The sequence below is a fragment of the Mesoplodon bidens genome (assembly GCF_964165515.1).
Source record: "Mesoplodon bidens genome assembly, chromosome: 13".
Classification (NCBI taxonomy): Eukaryota; Metazoa; Chordata; class Mammalia; order Artiodactyla; family Ziphiidae; genus Mesoplodon; species Mesoplodon bidens.
The window spans coordinates 28629152-28650312 of NC_138169.1; the positions used below are offsets into that span (position 1 = coordinate 28629152).

The 21161-nt window shown below is 41.4% G+C and overlaps 1 protein-coding gene across 14 annotated transcripts in view; it reads right to left on the reverse strand.

Annotated features, from left to right (window-relative positions):
- The window catches only part of CEP192 (centrosomal protein 192), a 97079-nt gene that overhangs the window by 72356 nt on the left and 3562 nt on the right, over positions 1 to 21161 (reverse strand). For all 14 annotated transcript variants that reach the window (XM_081252982.1, XM_081252980.1, XM_081252981.1 and 11 more), the window contains 6 exons: positions 18464 to 18634; positions 17658 to 17783; positions 8919 to 9094; positions 6331 to 6380; positions 4039 to 4159; positions 2400 to 2548 (listed from right to left, as the gene is read on the reverse strand). In XM_081252982.1, coding sequence (XP_081109108.1) covers positions 2400 to 2548; positions 4039 to 4159; positions 6331 to 6380; positions 8919 to 9094; positions 17658 to 17783; positions 18464 to 18630 — 789 coding nt within the window. In that variant the 5' untranslated portion in view covers positions 18631 to 18634. The remainder of the gene's footprint in view (positions 1 to 2399; positions 2549 to 4038; positions 4160 to 6330; positions 6381 to 8918; positions 9095 to 17657; positions 17784 to 18463; positions 18635 to 21161) is intronic.

Consider the following 21161-nt stretch of genomic DNA (forward strand, 5'->3'; position numbering starts at 1 on the left):
GCCTCTGGTGGGAGCTTAGCCCTTTCAACACCTTGTTTTCAGACTCTGGCCTCAAGAATTGTGAGAAAATAAATTTCTGTTGTTTTAAGCTAGCAAAATTCTGGTAATTTGTTCTGGCAGGCCTCGGAAACTAACAAAAACACTAAAGCCTGAAATACATGAGGACCAGCAAAGGGAGACCCTGTGAGGACACAGGGAGAAGCTGCCATCTCCAGGCTGAAGAGAGCAGCCTCAGGAGGAACCAGTCCTGCTCACACCTAGATCCGGACTCCCAGCCTCCAGAACTGTGAGGAGATACATGTCTCCTGTCCGAGCCAAAAAACAAAATAAAAAAATAAAGTCCATAAAGATCAAAATATCTCCTTAACACAGAAAGCTTATAAAAACAAGAGTTAAAATATGAATATCCCAATAGAAAAAAAGACAAAGGAGACAAAGAACTGACATTTAAATTAGACAACTATTTTTCACGTAGGATACTAACAAAGATTAAAAAGAACCAGAACGTAGGAAACCAGCTCTCTCCTCTGCAAAGCGCCTGAACACTGAATAAAGAATGCAGTCAGACAATCTATGTGCTCTGCGGGCCAACAGGGCAAAGCTACCACCTGTGGGACTGTGACTGACCATGGCCATGCGACAACCCTCCCAGGTGGAGGCAGAGGAAACCTGGAGTGAAGCCACTGGTTGGCGACCAATTCTAGGTAAGGGTTTCCTACGGAGCAGAGCAGCCCCCTCGCTGCTATTGAAAGTCACAAGGGTTTGTCCAAAAAAAAGGGGGGGGGGTCGGGGGAATACAGCTGCTCTGATAGTTTTGAAACCTCAACACAAAATAGGTCTCTGTTGGGACTTCCCTGGTGGTCCAGTGGCTAAGACTCCATGCTCCCGATGCAGGGGGCCCAGGTTCGATCCCTGGTCAGAGAACTACATCCCACATGCTGCAACTAAGAGTTCTCATGCTGCAACTAAAGATCCCAAGTGCCACAACTAGAGATCCCACATGCTGCAAGGAAGATCCCACACGCAGCAACAATAAAGACCCAGCACAGCCAAATAAATAAATTAAAAAAAATAAAAATAGGTCTCTGTCTACACTTGGACAGTGTAACTCAGCAAAACTTGAGAGTTAGAAATGTGAGGAGAAGGGAAAAAATAAAAGTAATCCAAAGGTCTCTTAGGAGGTGGGGTTTCAGGAGGAGGCAATGAAAGTACCTGAAATCCCACAGACTACTTCCTGATAAAAAAGGGGGACAAGGAGGCATCTGGCCAACACCATATTCATCAAGATGGTCAAACAGCATCACCAACAGGAGACAAGTGGGCTGACAGGCCTCCCAATGGGACACAGAGTATACAACAATGCTTGTTTAGAGTCAATCTGTTCAAGGGGAAAATGTTCAATCTAATCAAGAGGAAGAAAGCAGTCAGCTATATCTACCATATGGGTCATTTTACAAAACAACAGGCCTAGATTTTACAAAAAAGTTTAATGAAACGAAAGAACTCCAAGTCATGGCAACCAAATACAAGTGTAATCCCTGATTAAAGCCTGGATCAAAAACAACAAAAGTAAAGGACATTTGGAGACAAGTGGATAAATCTGAATATGAACTGTATATTAATTTAAATCACAATATCAAAGTTAGATAAGAGAATTGTGATTATGTAGGAAAAAGTCCTTATTCACAGGAGGTAAATGCTGATGTATTAGGGTGAAATGTCATAATATCTGCCACTTACTTTTTTTAAAAAATAAATTTATTTTATTTATTTAGTTTTGGCTGTGTTGGGTCCTTGTTGCTGGAGTGGGCTTTCCCCAGCCGTGGCAAGCGGGGGCCACTTCCCGCCGTGGCGCACAGGCTTCTCACCACGGTGCCCTCTCCCATTGCGGAGCACGCGCTCCGGGCGCGCGAGCTTCAGCCGTTGTGGCACGCGGGCTCTAGGGCGCAAGCTCAGCAGCTGTGGCACACGGGCCCAGTTGCTCCACGGCATGTGGGATCTTCCTGGACCAGGGTTCGAACCCATGTCCCCTGCATTGGCAGGAGGACTCCCAACCACTGTGCCACCAGGGAAGCCCTGCAACTTACTTTTAAATGACTCAGTAAAAAAGTACTTATGGAGGGACAAAGAAAACACAAAGATGGCAAAAAATGTTCACAACTGGCTGATCTGGACAAGGGTATACAGATGTTCAGTGCACCATTCTTTTAATTTTTCTATAGGTGAGGGAAAGGTAAGCAGCAGCAGGAAAGGACAGGAAAGGTATTTCTCATCAGTTTGTATCTGGGGAAAACAGAGTCCAAATAAAACCAAAAGCTTAAGTTTTATTAATATCCACTGAGTCCAGTAATGATTTTCTAATGTCAAATTTCTGAAAAACCATGAAGTTTGGAATATACCTGACTAGGATCACTTGCAGGTAACTTAAAATAATTTTCTGGAGATTCCTGTCCTTCTAGGCCTTCATACATCATTCCTGGAATTGCCAGTTGCTCAAAATAAGCCTCCAAATGATCATCATAAAACTCTTCATCATCGATATCATCATCTAGTTGGTAAAATGGAGGAGGAAATAGGACAGGCTTTAAAGTAGTGACTGAACTGTAAGTAATATATAATCAAAAAGGTTGATAAAACATATGGGTCAATAGTCTATGTGATTTTGTCTTAACATTTGACATGAAAAAAACCACTGTAATTTCAGTCTATAAGTCATCATGAGCATTCTAATACAAACTAGTATTTAACCTTCATTGAGAAGACAGCCCAGAAGCAAGTCCTGGCATACATCAAAAGTCAGAATATAGTAAGTGTGGCAATGGAAAAGGGCAGATTATTCAGAAAGTACTGTGGCAAGTGAGTAACTGTCAAAAAAGAAAAGATAAGCCTGCCATAGAAGTAAAACCAAATTCCAGGTGAATTAATGATTAATTGTAAAATGAAACCTCAAACAGTATCTGATCTTGAAAATGAAGAAACAAAAAAAAAGATATAACAAAGCTGAATACTCACAGATATGATAAAAATTTTTTCCACCTCCACGAAAACCAAAAAGTTGCAAATAGACAAATAAAACAATAATGGCAGTGCTTTTCATTGTTCTAACACCCAGCCGGGCAAGGGAGGATAAAACTAGAACACTCAATCACTTATAACAGTATTGTAAGCCTTTTCAAGAGGATAATTTTCCAATCATCTCTGAGAATCTAGCCTACTAAAACAAGGATCTGCATAAATTCAGGTCAACAATTCCTCATCAACAATTCCATAATCTAAAAATACCTAAAAACTAGCAGCAAAACCTGCCCTGATTTTATAGCTTCTATCTATCCCACTTGGCTCACCAGCCTGGCCTTCAAGGCCATGGATAGTTTGGTCTCTGCCTATTTTCTGGGTTTATTCCCCAATTCATACTCCTACAGGTGCTATAAACCTGCCACACAAAAGCACTGGCTATTCTCCAAACATGGTCTATATGCCCACACCTTAGTGCCTTTGCTGAAGCTGTTCCTGCTTTTTGAATGTACTTCTCTTCTGGTATCTACATTAGGGCCTATCACAGGCCTCCTTTTCAAGGAGGAAGAATCGCATCCTCTTTAAATAAAGCCTCACAGATACCTTCCTCAGTCAGAATTAACTTGTCACCCTCCTATGACTCCCACACAACTTATACCATTGAGATACACTTCACACAGTCAGAGGCCAACTATGCATCTCTCTTGCCACATGCAGTCCTTTCAGAGAGCAGGGGCTAAATATTTCATTGTCCCCTAATTTCTTAACACAGTGCTTTATACTTTATACCTTAATGATACTCAACTGAGGGATAAGCATAATCCTATCAGGATTGCTATAGAGAAATAAGTTTAAAATCCCATCACTTAACACAAGTGGCCACTTGAGTGCTCGTAAGTAAGAGGTAAAGGAGAAGGCAGAGAAACAAAAAGGTGCATAGTAACTATGGCAACAAAGCAGCAGAGATACATGGAGTGGCAAGGTCAGGACAAGGAAAACACCAGTTGTGTTTTGTGATGCTACCAGAAGAATCTTCCAAGCTGGCAAGTGACATCAGTTTCTCATTTTCTAGGAAACTATTATGGCTTAAGTCATTGTTTGGATTCCTTTCTTCAAAATGTTTTCCAGCATCAGGAACAACAACCTATAAGAAATAAAACTGTAATGAGAGCAGCACACTCACTACTGTGAAGACCACAGCACAGGCTGCAGAAAGGCCCATCAATGTGCTCAAGGTCTGTGGTTCACAGTTCAGGCAATGAAGGGCTACCTGTTTCGCACGTATTAATAACTTTCTTCCTGCCCCCATGCCACCCACCTCCCCTGACCCACCCAATGAGACATCCTTAAAGTTCCAAGGTTTCACACTGTGTGCACGTGCTCTAAGGACCTGGTAATATAGTTCGTGTACTAACAACACACAAATGAACTGGGGCAGCTCAAGGCCTGGACAGGAGGTGCAGGTAACAGCAAAGCTGGACTCTGCAGCCCACCCTGGACAGTGGACGTCCCTGCTCCAACTAGGGGCCACAAGGCACATGGCAGTTTGCTAGGACACTTCAAAGCCCAGAATAAAACGTGAAGTTCCTCAAGTGTCAATCTTATTTCACCATCATATTAAATATATATCAAATAATACCATCTCAAGAATTAAGACTGAAAAATGCACATTAACGTTTTGGGGAAAAACACAGGCTCTCAACCCATTTACACACTTGTAGAGCACAGTGCTGAGTTATGCACTCAGTTTGGACAATGAGACCTTCGCTGCCATGGCTGCCAGGACAGCTCATGCTAAACCCAAGGCCAATGCAGTGGTGGCCCCACTGGTCTAGGTTTTCTAGTGTATTTATTTTCCCCCTGCTCTTACTTCTTCATCTTTTGTATCAAGTATCTCATGTGTCTATACTTGTCTTCCTGCTTTCTAGTTTTATGGTCCTTCTCTTTGTTATCAATGATTTCTAATACTTTTAGGAAGTTAATTCTTCAACCATCCTAAGGAAATAAAATTACCTATCACAGGAAAAGTTATGATCTCTCTCTTAGAAACCATTTTTCTCAGTGTTCAAGAAATCAAGCCTTCTGACTGAATTTCAATTTGACTACACCTGAAGTTCCTCTAAAAAGCATCACTCACATATATAAGTTACTAGTGGTTACATAGAGGGAGCAGTGTACAGAGCAGGGGTCAACAAACGTTCTCTGCAAAGGGCCAGACAGTAAACATTTCAGGGTCTGCTGGCCATGCAATCTCTGTCACAACTTCTCAACTCAGCTGTTGTGGCACAAAAGCAGCCATAAACAATATAGAAACAAATGGACACAGCTACTTTCCGATAAAACTTTACAAAAACAGGCAGCAGGTTGGATGTGGGCAATGAGCTAGAGTATACCAACCCCTGGCACACGGAAACAACTCTTACTTTAGACCTCTTTTAATCATTTGACAAAAATAATGTTAAAAATTCTTACGAAAGTAAAATAAAATAAAAATTGCATTTCCTTTTTGTAAGTTTTAAAAGTATCAATACTTGGTTCATACTTTATAAACAACTCTCATAAATATGAGACGGTTTACGTTGAACACAAACTGTTTATCTGCTCAGTGCCTGTCCTCTGAGGAGCCCGTCTCTTTTCACTTCATGTGGTCCGGGGGGTGGGGTGGGGGTGGTTTTAGTCACATCCCTCTATCTATGCACATATATGCACTGATGCACATGCACACACATGCACACACATGCACACACGCACAGAAGCGGATGTAGGGTCCAGCATCATAAATCAGAGTTTTATCCCAACCCACCCGTTGGCACAGTGATTTACAGAGGGGAGGACGGACCCAAGTGAGCTCATTAGAATTGTGCTTTTTTTTTTTTAATTTACCCTAAAAGAAAGATCATGTTCTTGTTTTTTTTCTTTTTCATGTTCTTGTTTTTTTTGATCATGAACACTTGGGTTGCCTACAAATGAATTCAGCTTCCCTATCATTCAACAGATTATCAAGTGCCAGCTATGTGCTGGACACTCAGGATGCAATACATGAAACAAAGAGAAACCCTCACTCCACGGGACCAACATTCCAGAGGAGTCGGCATGGAGTGAAGCAGAGCAGAGGTGCAGACAGCCCTGGAGACACAGGAAGCCCCAGACCAGCCCTACTGTCAGCTTCCCGGTTACTCGTAGCAGTAAGGTGGATTTCTGCTATTTACAAGTAGAAGACTTCTAGCTAATATTAATACTACTTAGCATTCATATTTGTGAAATAGGTACTTTCACTCTCCTAATACTAGAAATTGATAACATAGAAAAGATTACCTTGTTCTCCTTATTCATCCAGGATCGTGAACAAAAATCAATAGGCGAGTCTGTTAAAGTAAACAAAAACAAAAACTAAGACCAAATTATTAATATTTTATCAACTAAATACCCAATAACACTCAAAAATAGCAAATTAATGAACTATACATTTTTTCCCTTTAAATAGAATAGAGCACTTTTAAATGATGGTATAGGAGCCCATCAGTGGTCAGTTAAATTAAAAACCTGTTAGGGTGGGGAAGCTTAAAAAATTATACATATGCCAAAAACACCTGAATAGGAATCTAACAAGGCTTTAAAGCTAACTTCTGCTTTACAGAGGATGTGGGGAAGAGAGAAGAAAAATGACACCACGAGTGATCAAACAGACAATGCCAAACAGCAGGACAGCTCCAGAATGACAGACCTAAGAGACACCACGACAGATGGAGCAAAATACAATGGAACCTTCCTTGAACCCCAGTCCGAGCAAACCAACCAAGATAATTAGTAAACTGAATATGGACCAGAGTACTATATGATAATAACAGAATTATTTTGGTTAACAGTATTAACATCACTATGGTTATGTAGGAAAATGCCCGTATTTTTAGAGACGTAAGCTAAAATATGTAGGAATAAAATGATGTCTGGAATTTTTTAATATCAGGAAAAAAGGTAATAGAAAAACAGAAGAGATTAAGCAAGTGTGACAAAATCTTGTACTAACTGAAACTGTGAGAGAAGTATATGGGGAGGTTTTTTTTAAACTGATATAAAACTTACATACCATAAAATCACCCTTTTGAAGTATACAATTCAGTGGTTTTTAGTATATTTACAAAGTTGTTCAACCATTATCACGAATTCCACAATATTTTCATCATACCAGAAAGAAATCCTGTACCCATAAACAGTTACTCCCCATTCTCCCTGCCCCCCAAGCCCTAGCACCACTAATCTACTTTGTCTCAGTGGACTTGCCTGTCCTGTACCTACAGATTCACCTTCGGATAAATGGAGTCGCAGCATGGGGCCTTCTGAGTCTGTCTTCTTTCACTCAGCATGCTTTCAAGGGTCATCCTATTACAACAGGTATCAGTACTTCACTCCTTTTTATGGCTGAACAACACTCCACTGTATGGACATACTGCATTTTATTTATCCATACATCAGCTAATGGCGATCTGAGTTGTCTCCACTTTCTGGCTACTCTGACTAATGCTGCTATGAACATTCACGTACACAAGTTTTAGTGTTGACACATGTTTTCATTTCTCTTAGGTGTATGCCTAGGACTGGACTTGCTGGGTCATAGGGTAATGCTACGTTTAAAGTTTTGAGGAAACGTTAAACTATCTTCCACAGCAGCAGCACCATTTTACATCCCGACGAGCAATGGGTGAGCGTCGCAGTTTCCAACCAATACTTGCTATTTCCCATCTTCTTGATTCTAGTAATTCCAGTGGGTGTGAATTGATCTCTCATGGTTTTGAATTTCCCTGATGATTACAGCTGTTGAGCATTTTCTCATGTGTCTACTGGCCATCTGTACAACTTCTTTATAGAAATGTCTACTGAACAGCCTCTGCCATTTACAGTACTGGGTTATCTGTCTTTTTATTGAGCTATAACACTTCTCTACATATTCTGGATGCTGGTCCCTGATCATATACATATGATACATATGATTTGCAAACATATTCGCCTATCTTTGGGATGTCTTTTCACTGTCTCAAAAGTGTCTTTTGAAGCACAGAAGTTTTCAATTTTGAATAAGCCCAATTTGTCTTATTTTCTTTCATTTCTTGTGTGAGGAGTTAATCTAGTCTACTTTCACACACATACGACATTTTTCATCAAGAGAAATACAAACATCCTGTAAAAATTTTAACTTAGGAACAAAAATGACTGATGACAAGAATACAAATTAATTGGTAGGGCAAATGTGACAGGTGTATTAGAAACAGCCTCCTTGTCTTGAACATGAAGTGTGCTGTGACCATCAGACAGCATGTTTTCCACAGGAAAGGAGATTTCAGCTTAATCAGTATGGATAATTAAGAGATTCATTAAGAGATCCTTTCCTATAAAAGTATTATAAACATGGTATTAAGAGGTAAGTGTCAAACCAAAGCATTTTCAGTTTATGGTATCATAGTTTAAGATAAACACTGGTACACAGACAAAAAAATAAGAAAGGAGATTAAAACTGTATGATATCACTTATATGTGGAATCTAAAAAATATAACAAACTAATGAATATAACAAAAAAGAAGCAGACTCACAGACAAAGAGAAAAAAATAGTGGTTACCAGTGGGGAGAGAGGAGGGGGAGGGGCATTACAGGAGTAGGGGATTAAGAGGATCAAACTATTAGGTATAAAATAAGCTACAAAAATATATTGTACAACATGGGGAATATTGCCAATATTTATAATATTTTATAATAAATGGAGTATAACCTTTAAAAATTGTGAATCACCATACTACACACCCGTAACTTCTGTAATTTTGTACATCAACTATACGTCAATTAAAAAAAGATTTTTAAAAAGGAAATTAAAATATATACATTAAGGAATGATTTCTAATAGTTCAGTACCTCGCTCCTGCTCCAGTGGTGAAATCCCATCAGAAGGATCTTGGCTCTGAAAGGGTTTTGCAGCTCTAACGTGCTCCTCTTCCGTTCTTCCTCTATCACTTTGAAAAGCTGACTCTTTGAGGACAGCACCTGACAAATGTCGACCTTCTGTCTGATTCTTTTTCTTAGAGACAGAACTTTTAAATTAGGGAACAGAATAATAATGAAATATTAGTTATCTTAGGTATATCTATAAAGTATCCATTAATCAGTTATTTCTTAAAAAGAAAAAATGGATACAGTGAAAAGAAACATTTCTGGAACCAGCCAGGCGTCCTGCGGACGATACCATCATTTTGGGTCCAGTGATGTACATCTACCGAAGTCAGATATATTGCTAGTCTGCCTCTCAAGTGATAAGAGACAGAGTTTTTTCTTTCCCAAGTAAGTATCTGTGAATCTACCACATCTAGAGAAAACCTCAGCTTTTCAAAAAACAAGACAGACTTAAAGGATATTGTATATTTGTCAAATAGCTACTGCTTGGAACTACAAATGCTTTGAAGCTGTACTTTAGCCCCTGCCACTGTTCTATCATCATCTTCCATTTGGATGGAAAGCTTCTTCCTTAAAGGCAACTTTCCACCCAACCTACTGCAAAAGCTCTTGGGTCTGTCCCCACTCACCATAGGCATTTCACCAGCAGATGGAACTTCAGGAAAAAGCTGCTAAATGCAACAAATTCATCATGTGACAAACCCAGGGCCAGACTTAAATCTGGCCAGGATGAATGAAATGAAAATGGCTCTTACACAGACTCCAAGTCCTAACCCTCTGCCCCTGAGGCAAACTCTAACTTGCCTCCCAGTTTCTCCACCTCTTTATTGCGGCTGTAATATACAGAGAGACAACCACTTAATCCAAAGGTGCATATGCAGGCAGGTATAGGAAAGCTTCACCCCAATCAAACAGAAGTAAGTAAAACAGAGGGTAGAGGGGACTTCCCTGGTGGCGCAGTGGTTAAGAATCCGCCTGCCAATGCAGGGGACACAGGTTCGAGCCCGGGTCCGGGAAGATCCCACATACCACACAATAACTAAGCCCGTGTGCCACAACTACTGAGCCTGTGCTCTAGAGCACGTGAGCCACAACTACTGAACCCGTGTGCCACAACTACTGAGCCTGTGCTATAGCACCTGCGAGGCACAACTACTGAGCCCGCGTGCCTACAGCCCGTGCTCCGCAATAAGAAAAGCCACCGCAACGAGAAGCCCGCGCACCGCAATGAAGAGTAGCCCCTGCTCGCCGCAACTAGAGGAAGCCCGCGCAAAGCAACTGAAGACCCAATGCATCCAAAAATAAGATAAATAAATTTATTTTTTAAAAAAACCAAAAAACAAAAGCCAGGGGCGGGTGGAAAGGCTATAAATGGATACAAAGTCATGTGGTAAAGAAAACAGAAAAAGAGGTGTGGGGGGGTGGTACACAGCAAAGGAAACCACAGGATGAAAAGGCAGCCTACTGAATAGGAAAAGATATCTGTCAGTCATATACCTAATAAGGGGCTAACTTCCAAAATATACAAAGAACTCATACAACTCAATAGCAAAAACACAAACAACCTGATTAAAAAATGGGCTAAAGACCTGAAGAGACATTTTTCCAAAGACATAGAGCTGGCCAACAGGTACATGAAAAGATGCTCAACACTGCTAATCACCAGGGAAATGCAAATCAAAACCACAATGAGGGACTTCCCTGGTGGCACACTGGTTAAGAATCTGCCTGCCAATGCAGGGGACACGAGTTCGAGCCCTGGTCCAGGAAGATCCCACATGCTGCGGAGCAACTAAGCCCGTGAGCCACAACTACTGAGCCTGCACTCTAGAGCCTGTGCTCTGCAACAAGAGAAGCCACCAAAATAAGAAGCCCGCACGCCACAACGAAGAGTAGCCCCCGCTGGCCGCAACTAGAGAAAAAGCCCGTGCACAGCAAAGAAGACCCAATGCAGTCAATAAATAAATAATTTAAAATAAATAAATAAATAAAACCACAATGAGGTATCACCTCACACCTGTCAGAATGGCTGTCATCAAAAAGACAACAAACAGCAAGTGTTGATGAGGATGTGGAGAAAAGGGAACCCTCCTACACTGTTGTGGGAATGTACATTGGTGCAGCCGCTATAGAAAACAGCATGAAGGTTCCTCAAAAAATAAAAAATAGAACTACTATATGATACAGCAATTCTGCTCCTGGGTATTTATCTAAAAATGAAAACACTAACTGGAAAAGATATATGCACCTCTATGTTCACTGGAGCACTATTTACAATTGCCAAGATATGGAAGCAACCCTAAGTGCCCATCAATAGATGAACAAAGAAAATGTAGTCTGTGTGTGTGTACACACACACGCAATGGAATAGCACTCGGCCATAAAAAAATGAAATCTTGTCATTCACAACAGATGAAACTAGAGAGTATTAAGCTTAGTGAACTAAGTCAGACAGAGAAAGACAGATACTGTACGATCTTGTTTATAAATGGAATCTAAAAACACACAAACAAAAAAACCAAGCTCATAGATACAGAGAGCAAACTGGTGGTTCCCAGAGCCTGGGGTTGGGGGAGAAATGGGTGAAGGGGGACAAAAGGTATAAACTTCCAGTTATAAAATAAGTCCTGAGGGATGTAATGTACAGCATGGTGACTGTAGTTAATAATACTGTATTGTATATTTGAAAGTTGCTAAGAGAGTAGATCTTAAAAGCTCTCCTCACAAGAAAAAAAATTTTTTTGTAACTCCGTAAGGTGACATGTTAATGAGACATATGGTGGTGACATTTCCCAAATGTATACCAACATCAAATCAAGCTGTACACCTAAAACTAATATAATGTTACATGTCAATTATATCACAAATAAATAAATGAGAATATGAGGAAACAAAAAGACAATAAAGGTCCCTATGTAACATATTTTTAAGAAAAGGGGTGGTGGTGGGGGGGAGCAAGACGGTAAAATGAAATAAAGAAGTCAGGACATTTAGTTAATTTTCATATCTTAAACCTCCCCCTGCCATTCCCCACCCCCCGAAAGACATGTAGTGTGACGATTAAAACTTTAGGACAACAGAGACAGTTGAGGGCACTCTAAATTAACCACCACCATCACCCCCCTGCAAAACTCAACTTCCTCAAACCTACAGCTATCATTGTTTTTAAAGGCCCATCAAAATTTTTCAAATTAAATCTTAAGCAAAAGTCTTTCAGGCAACCGTCCCAGAGAGCCCTCCATTTCTGCTCCCCAACCCACCCACATACATCAGCAGTGCCAACACGACCCTGTGCACCCAGGAAGAAGGCTCTTCTCCAGATAAGGCCTAAGAAACGCCTGTGCAGAGTGGAGTGGCCAAGAACACCACACTGAACACCTGGCACTTACCGAAGACCCCAGCCTGCCCGCCAGGCTGTGTGCTCCCTACCTCTGATCTCTGTTCCTCCACTCCTCTCCACTCCTCTCCTCTCCTCTCCTCTCCCCTCCTCTCCTCCACCTACTGGCCCCTTGAGAACCCACCTTCCCGAGTGGTCATCATGCTTACGGTCTTGCTTCCCAGCAGTCTATTCTCCACTGGTAGCCAGAGGGGGCTAATCAAACCAGAGTTGAGATGGAACCCTTGGTGGGTTTCCCACTTCACCCGGAGTCAGAAGCTTTGCCCACCCCATGCCGCCTCCTTCCTGCTCATGGACACACCAGGGATGCTCTCACTCAGTGCCCTCCCGCTGCCGCACCCTCCCCTTGAAAGGCTCCTCCTCCTGAGGCCAACGGGGCTGACTCTCTCCTTCAAGTCTCTGCTCTGAACTCACACCTCCTCAAGGAGACTCACAATGACAACACCTTTCAGCCCTCCTAACTTCCCTCCTTATCATGTTCTGTTTTTTCCTATCACTTTTCCCCTTCTAATATACTGTAAAACTGGTGTATTTTGGTGTCTTTTTGTGTAATGTCTGTTCTGTCCACTGCTATTTCCCAAGCCCTTGGAGAGGTAGCTGGCACACAGTAGGCACTCAGTCAAAAACACATATTGACTGAAATTGAAACTGTGATTAAAAATCTTCTAACAGGGGCTTCCCTGGTGGCGCAGTGGTTGAGAGTCCCCCTGCTGATGCAGGGGAGACGGGTTTGTGCTCCGGTCCGGGAGGATCCCACATGCCGCGGAGCGGCCGGGCCCATGAGCCATGGCCGCTGAGACTGCGCGTCCAGAGCCTTTGCTCCGCAACGGGAGAGGCCACAGCAGTGAGAGGCCCGCGTATCGCAAAAAAAAAAAAATAAAATAAAATCTTCTAACAGGGCTTCCCTGGTGGCGTAGTGGTTGAGAGTCCGCCTGCCAATGCAGGGGACACAGGTTCGTGCCCTGGTCTGGGAAGATCCCACATGCCGCAGAGCGGCTGGGCCCGTGAGCCATGGCCGCTGAGCCTGCGCGTCTGGAGCCTGTGCTCCGCAACGGGAGTGGCCACAGCAGTGAGAGGCCCACGTACCGCAAAAAAAAAAAAAAAAAATCTTCTAACAAACAAAAGCCCAGGACCAGATGGCTTCACAGGCGAATTCTATCAAACTTTTAGAGAAAAGCTGACACCTATCCTTCCCAAACTCTTCCAAAATACAGCACAGGGAGGAACACTCCCAAACTCATTATGCGAGGCCACCATCACCCTGATACCAAAACCAGGTGAAGATCTCACAAAAAGAAAACTACAGGCTAATATCGCTGATGAACATAGATGCAGAAGTCCTGAACAAAATACTAGCAAACAGAATCCAACAGCACATACACCATGATCAAGTGGGGTTTATCCCAGGAATGCAAGGATTCTTCAATATATGCAAATCAACCATTGTGAGACACCATATTAACAAACTGAAGGATAAAAACCATATGATGATCTCAACAGATGAGGAAAGAGCTTTTGACAAAATTCAATACCCATTAATGATAAAAACTTTCCACAAATTAGACACAGAAGGAACCTACCTCAACATAATAAGGGTCATACATGACAAACCCACAGCCATCATCATTCTCAATGGTGAAAAACTGAAACCATTTCCTCTTAGATCAGGAAAACGATAAGGTTGCCACTCTCACCACTGTTACTCAACATAGTTTTGGAAGTTTTAGCCACGGCAATCAGAGAAGAAAAAGAAAAACAAGGAATACAGATCAGAAAAGAAAAAGTAAAACTGTCACTGCAGATGACGTAATACTATACACAAAGAACCCTAAAGATGCTACCAGAAAACTACTAATCAATTAATTTGGTAGAGTAGCAGGATACAAAATTAATGCACAGAAATCTCCTGCATTCTCCTACACTAATGATGAAAAATCTGAAAGTGAAATTAAGGAAACCCTCCCATTTACCACTGCAACAGAAAGAATAAGATACCTAGGAACAAACCTACCTAAGGAGACAAAAGACCTGTATGCAGAAAACTAAAAGACACTGATGAAAGGAATTAAAGATGATACAAACAGATGGAGAGTTATACTATGCCCTTGGATTGGAAGAATCAACATTGTGAAAATGACTATACTACCCAAAACAATCTACAGATTCAATGCAATCCCTATCAAACCACAAATGGCATTTTTCACGGAACTAGAACAAAAAATTGCACAATTTGCATGGAAACACAAAGACCCCGAATAGCCAAAACAATCTTGAGAAAGAAAAATGGAGCTGGAGGAATTAGGTTCCCGGACTTCAGACTATACTACAAAGCTACAGTAATCAAGACAGTATGGTACTGGCACAAAAACAGAAATAAAGATCAATGGAACAGGACAGAAAGCTGACGATAAACCCACGCACCTATGGTCACCTTATCTTTGATAAAGGAGGCAAGAATATACAATGGAGAAGACAGCCTCCTCAATAAGTGGTGCTGGGAAAACTGGACAGCTACATGTAAAAGAATGAAATTAGAACACTCCCTAACACCATACACAAAAATAAACTCCAAATGGATTAAAGACCTAAATGTAAGGCCAGACACTATAAAACTCTCAGAGGAAAACATAGGCAGAACTCTATGACATAAATCACAGCAAGATCCTTTTTGACCCACCTCCTAGAGTAATGGAAATAAAAACAAAAATAAACAAATGGGACCTGATGAAACTTAAAAGCTTTTGTACAGCAAAGGAGACCATAAGCAAGACAAAAAGACAACCCTCAGAATGGGAGAAAATATTGGCAAACGAAGCAACTGACAAAAGGTTAATCTCCAAAATATACAAGCAGCTCATGCAGCTCAGTATCAAAAAAAATAACAACCCAATCCAAAAATGGGCAGAAGACCTAAATGGACATTTCTCCAATGAAGATATACAGACTGCCAACAAACACATGAAAGGATGCTCAACATCACTAATCATTAGAGAAATGCAAATCAAAACTACAATGAGGTATCACCTCACACCAGTCAGAATGGCCATCATCAAAAAATCTACAAACAATAAATGCTGGAGAGGGTGTGGAGAAAAGGGAACCCCCTCTTGCACTGTTGGTGGGAATGTAAATTGATACAGCCATTATGGAGAACAGTACAGAGGTTCCTTAAAAAACTAAAAGTAAAACTACCATATGACCCAGAAATCCCATTACTGGGCATATACCCTGAGAAAACCATAATTCAAAAAGAGTCATGTACCACAATGTTCATTGCAGTTCTATTTACAATAGCCAGGACATGGAAGCAACCTAAGTGTCCATCGACAGATGAATGGATAAAGATGTGGCACATATATACAATGGAATATTACTCAGCCATAAAAAGAAACGAAATTGAGTTATTTGTAGTGAGGTGGATGGACCTAGAGTCTGTCATACAGAGTGAAGTAAGTTAGAAAGAGAAAAACAAACACCGTACGCTAACACATATATATGGAATCTAAAAAAAAAAAATGGTTCTAATGAACCTAGGGGCAGGACAGGAATAAAGACACAGATGTAAAGACCGGACTTGAGGACATGGGGAGAGGGAAGGGTAAGCTGGGATGAAGTGAGAGAGTGGCATGGACATATATACACTACCAAATGTAAAACAGATAGCTAGTGGGAAGCAGCCGCATGGCCCAGGGAGATCAGCTTGGTACTTCGCGACCACCTAGAGGGGTGGGATAAGGAGGGTGGGAGGGATACGCAAGAGGGAGGGGATATGGGGATATACATATGCACATAGCTGATTCATTTTGTTATACAGGAGAAACTAACACAACACTATAAAGCAATTATACTCCAATAAAGATGTTAAAAATAAATAAATAAAACGAAAACAAAAAAACACGTTGAGAAAATGAATATAGAGTTAACAACTTTAACATATAGAAAGTGCTTATATCTAAATGTCATCAAGAGATAATTCACAACAAATATATAAGTAATGAATAAACATTAAATTATGTTCAATCCCATAAATCCTCGATTATGAATTCAAACAGAGTACTTTAAGACTGCCTGTAATACCGCCATCAAGACATAACCACCATTTACATTTTGGTGTAAAGCCTTCCAGACTTTCTTCTATTCACTTAGGCACGTGTATAAATTCTTTTACTTCTAAAATTGAGGATCAGGGGCTTCCCTGGTGGCATAGTGGTTAAGAATCTGCCTGTTAATGCAAGAGACATGGGTTTGAGCCCTGGTCGGGGAAGATTCCACATGCTGCAGAACAACTAAGCCCGTCTGCCACAACTACTGAGCCTGTGCTTTAGAGCCCGCGAGCCACAACTACTGAAGTCCGCGCACCTAGAGCCCACGCTCCGCAACAAGAGAAGCCACCACAATGAGAAGCCTGCACACCACAACAAAGAGTAGCCCCCACTCACTGAAACTAAAGAAAGCCCAGCAATAAGGACCCAATGAAAGAAGGGAAGGAGAGAGGGAGGGAGGGAGGGAGGGAAGGAGGGAGAAAGGAAGAAAGAAAGAAAAGGAATAAATAAATAAATTAATTAATTAATTAATTTAAAATTGAGGATCAAAAATAACACCACCAAATGTCAGGGATGGCTCAGAGAAGCAGGCATTCTCATGCACATCTTCTAATGGGAATGTAAACTGTTACAAATCTTCCAAAGAGCAATGTGGTAATCCGCAGTGGTCTTTAAAATTAAATATTCTTAACTCAGCTATTTTGATCCTAGGATTTTATCTGAATAAAATAACCTACTAGATGCAAAATGTATGTATAAATAAGGAAGTTCACTAAATTTATAATAGTAAAATTCCAATCATCTAAGTGTCTAACGTGGTGCAGCCATTAACATTATGATACATACCTACATTAATTGTAATGGAAAGATGACACAATCATTAATTTTTGAAGGTTATAAACAGTACGTACAGTTTAATCCTATTATTGTTAAAAAATTAATACATATGTACATGTGCATAGAAAATAGTCTAGCAGACTAAATAAAAAGATAATCAATGTCTCTTCTCCAGTTACTGGATGACAGGTCTTTGTTGTCTGCCTTATAATTGCCTGTATTTTATAATTTTTTCAATGAGCATGTTTTACTCTTGGAATCAGAAAAAGATTTTGAAAGACTAAAAATGTTTGCGATTAATATCATACAAAGAAAACTGTTAAAATTCTTATAAACGATCAGAGACACAATCACGTGTTCATTTCCCACAAGACTACGTGAGACTCATTCTTAACACAGTGAAAGCAAGATGAAGTAAGAACTCACTCATCATCCGGGAAGACAAGCTGTAACCTCTCTCTTGGTTCAGCTTCACTCTGGCTACTGGGAGACGACTCTGATGGAATTGAAAACTTCCCTTCCACTAAATAAGATGCCTGGACATCAGAATTCCTACACACAAAAATTCTGTTTTAATTGTTAATAACTAAATTATACACATTTAAAATTCACCATGACACAGGACTGTATGACTGTAAAACCAACCACCAGGGGGGTAAAAACAAATAGGGTTCCCAAGGTTCAAAACCATGTGGAAAGCACTGAAAACCTGTGCAGCAGCAGAATGTGTGTATTAAACAAGAGAGTCGTGGAAATCTTAAAGCTAAAGGTTTTAAAAGAGTTAATCCAAACCCCTTCAATCCAAAGGTAAAGATGGTGCTCCATACAGAATGTTTAGGTTAGGAGGACAGGAAAGTGTTTAGATATTCAGGCATAGGTAAACTTTACACGTTACACAAGATGAGTGAACTATACACATCACATTTGGGGGTGCAGCTCAAATCACCAGCCACCAGGAGGCTGAACTAATACAAAGCCAATATACCACAGACAGAAAGACCATTGGTAGGCCAAAAGGTCACTGGCGTTCAATCTCAAACCTACCCACCCACCACTGATAAGGCGATAGAACAGCAAAGAGATGGTTTTATCTTCTATGTTGATTTTATATAAATGGTCATCTGCCTCAGAGAAAGCTAAAGCTCAAGCTTGGCTGAAAAATTTCACAGAAGTATCAGTATATAGTAGGCTTTAAGAATCTAAAAAAAATCATCGGTTCAAACAATTCTTACCTGTTATCAGTGCTGGATCTATTTCTAGCAAGCGTTGAAACAGCAACAGGCAAGCCAAGATTTGAAGAAAGAGTGACATTTTCCAAAATCTCACTATTACCACCAAGTAATGAATTGGTTAAAAAGCTTGGGAATGACTCATCAGCTATACCTCGAAAATCTTCCATCTCACTGCAACAATAAAAGTATTCTTATAAATCATATATTACCATAAAACTTTTTCAAACGATTAAGAGTACAAGTCCCATAAATCTTAGAAAACTGATAAAATCCTTTTTTTGGAGCAGCTCTAAGAGGGGATACTATAGCTGAGAATATAAACATCAAACTATCTTCTTATAATTAACATAATAATGAAACACAACAGCTTAATTTACTCTTGGATTTTGAATTTATCGAATAAAGAATCGAAGAAGGCACAACACTAATGGCATATACAGACAATTTCTGGACATCATACAAGCTGGGCACACATTCTAACAGGGAATAGAATAAATAGAACTAGCAAAATCTAGTCCCTGATTTCAAAGATTAAGGATGAGTAAATGGTTTAAAAAGTGAGTCTAGGGACTTCCCTGATGGCGCAGTGGTTAAGAATCCGGCTGTCAATGCAAGGGACGTGAGTTCAATCTCTGGCCGGGGAAGATCCCACGTGCCTTGAAGCAACTAAGCCCGTGTGCCACAACTACTGAGCCCGAGTGCTGCAACTACTGAAGCCGCTTGCCTAGAGCCCATGCTACACAACGAGAAGCCACTTCAATGAGAAGCCCTGCACCACAACGAAGAGTAGCCCCTGCTCGCCGAAACTAGAGAAAGCCTGCACGCAGCAACGAAGACCCGACGCAGCCAAAAAATTCAACAAACAAACAAACAAATAAATAAATAAAGTGAGGCTACGGCATTCCCTGTGGTTAGGATTCAGTGCTTGCACTGCCGAGGGCCCGGGTTCAATCCCTGGTCAGGGAACTAAGATCTCACAAGCTGTGCGGTGCAGCCAACAACATCAAAAAAAAAAATGAGTCTGTTCAAAGAAAAAATTTAAGTTACGTAAAGTATATTTGGGGACTTCCCTGGTGGCACAGTGGTTAAGAATCCACCTGCCAACACAGGGGACAAGGGTTCGATCCTGGTCTGGGAAGATCCCACATGCCGTGGAGCAACTAAGCCCGTGCACAACTACTGAGCCTGCATGCCACAACTACTGAACCCCACGCACCTAGAGCCAGTGCTCCACAAGGAGACAAGCCACCACAATGAAGAGTAGCCCCCGCTTGCGCAACTAGAGAAAGCCCACACGGAGCAAAGAAGACCCAACGCAGCCAAAAATAAATAAATAAATAAAGATAAAAATAAAGTATATTTGGCACATGGACAAGGCAAAAATGGTAAAAGTGGCACACAAAGGCTAAGTCTGGAAAACACTGGCACAGTCTGTACTACTGATAGAGAACCTACAGTGCATGCTGGCCACTCGTTCGATGGACCCTGATCTCAGAACTCAGGAGACGTTACTCAATTTTAAAAATATTTCAGAGTGCTTATCATGTAAGGGCTGTGTGGAATTCAGTGAAGAAAATAATTAAATCAGGAAAGACTCAAGAGATGAGAGGATATTGGCCCTATACCTTGAAGAATGAGCAGGACATTTCAGGCAAAGTATGAGATAAGAGGGCTGTTAAAGGTGACAAATGAACATAAGCAATGGTGGAAAAGAATTAAAATTTATTGCATACCTACTACCTTAACTCACTTATCCTCGTTTTACAAAAGAAGAAACAAACTCAGAGACTAAACTAGCTAAACTGACCCAAGGTTGTGCAATTAATAAGATTCGCGCCCAGGTATGACTCCAAACTCTGCTCTAAGTTCTGAGGATGTGGTGGCCATAGCAGGTGCTCCACCATATTTGGGCAACGGGTGAGTAAAACCATGGAGCCAGATCCTACAAGCCTTAAATGGTGTATTAGGAAGTCTGGCCTGATTCCATCAGCTGAAAGGAGAGGAAGGGAGAGGGCTTAGCGCCTGGATGGATATGCTAAAAGCTGCCACTACTGATGAGACAGACGACAATGCAGGACTGTGCTGGGGTTGGTGGCAAATCACTGACGTGTGAGTTTAGGTATTATGGGCTAATTTACTCTACAAAGTAGGAAAAGCCTTAAGACCACTAGAAACCTACTAAACTCACCTGATCACAGATGAAGGATTCACACTCCTGGCAAAGCCTAGCCCTCCCATTCCAACACCCGCCTCTCCTCCTCGACACTGCTGCATCTCTCGGGGCAGTCCTCCCCATGAGCACAAGAAGCCTTCCTCAACCTCAGCCCTGCTATCCCCCAACAGCTACCGCCACCTACATCCGCACTCCCTCTACCACCCAGACCTCCAATATGAGTCACTACCGGCCACCCAGCTCCACCCCTCATCCAAGCCCACTCCCAGCTGGCTTCCGTCCCACCGCCCTAACCAAGGGCTTGTCAACATCACCACTGATCTTCCTGTTGCCAAACCCATGACTCCACGATCAATTTTCAGTCCTCCTCGTCTTGGACCTAACAGAATCGAATTCACACTCCTTCCTCACAGAAGTACTTTCTTCACCTGGTTTCCAAAGCACCGCTGTCGGCTCTTCCTCCTCCTTCTCTCCCGGACCTCCACACAGCGAGGGCTCCAGGGCTGGCTCCTGGGTCTCCTCCAT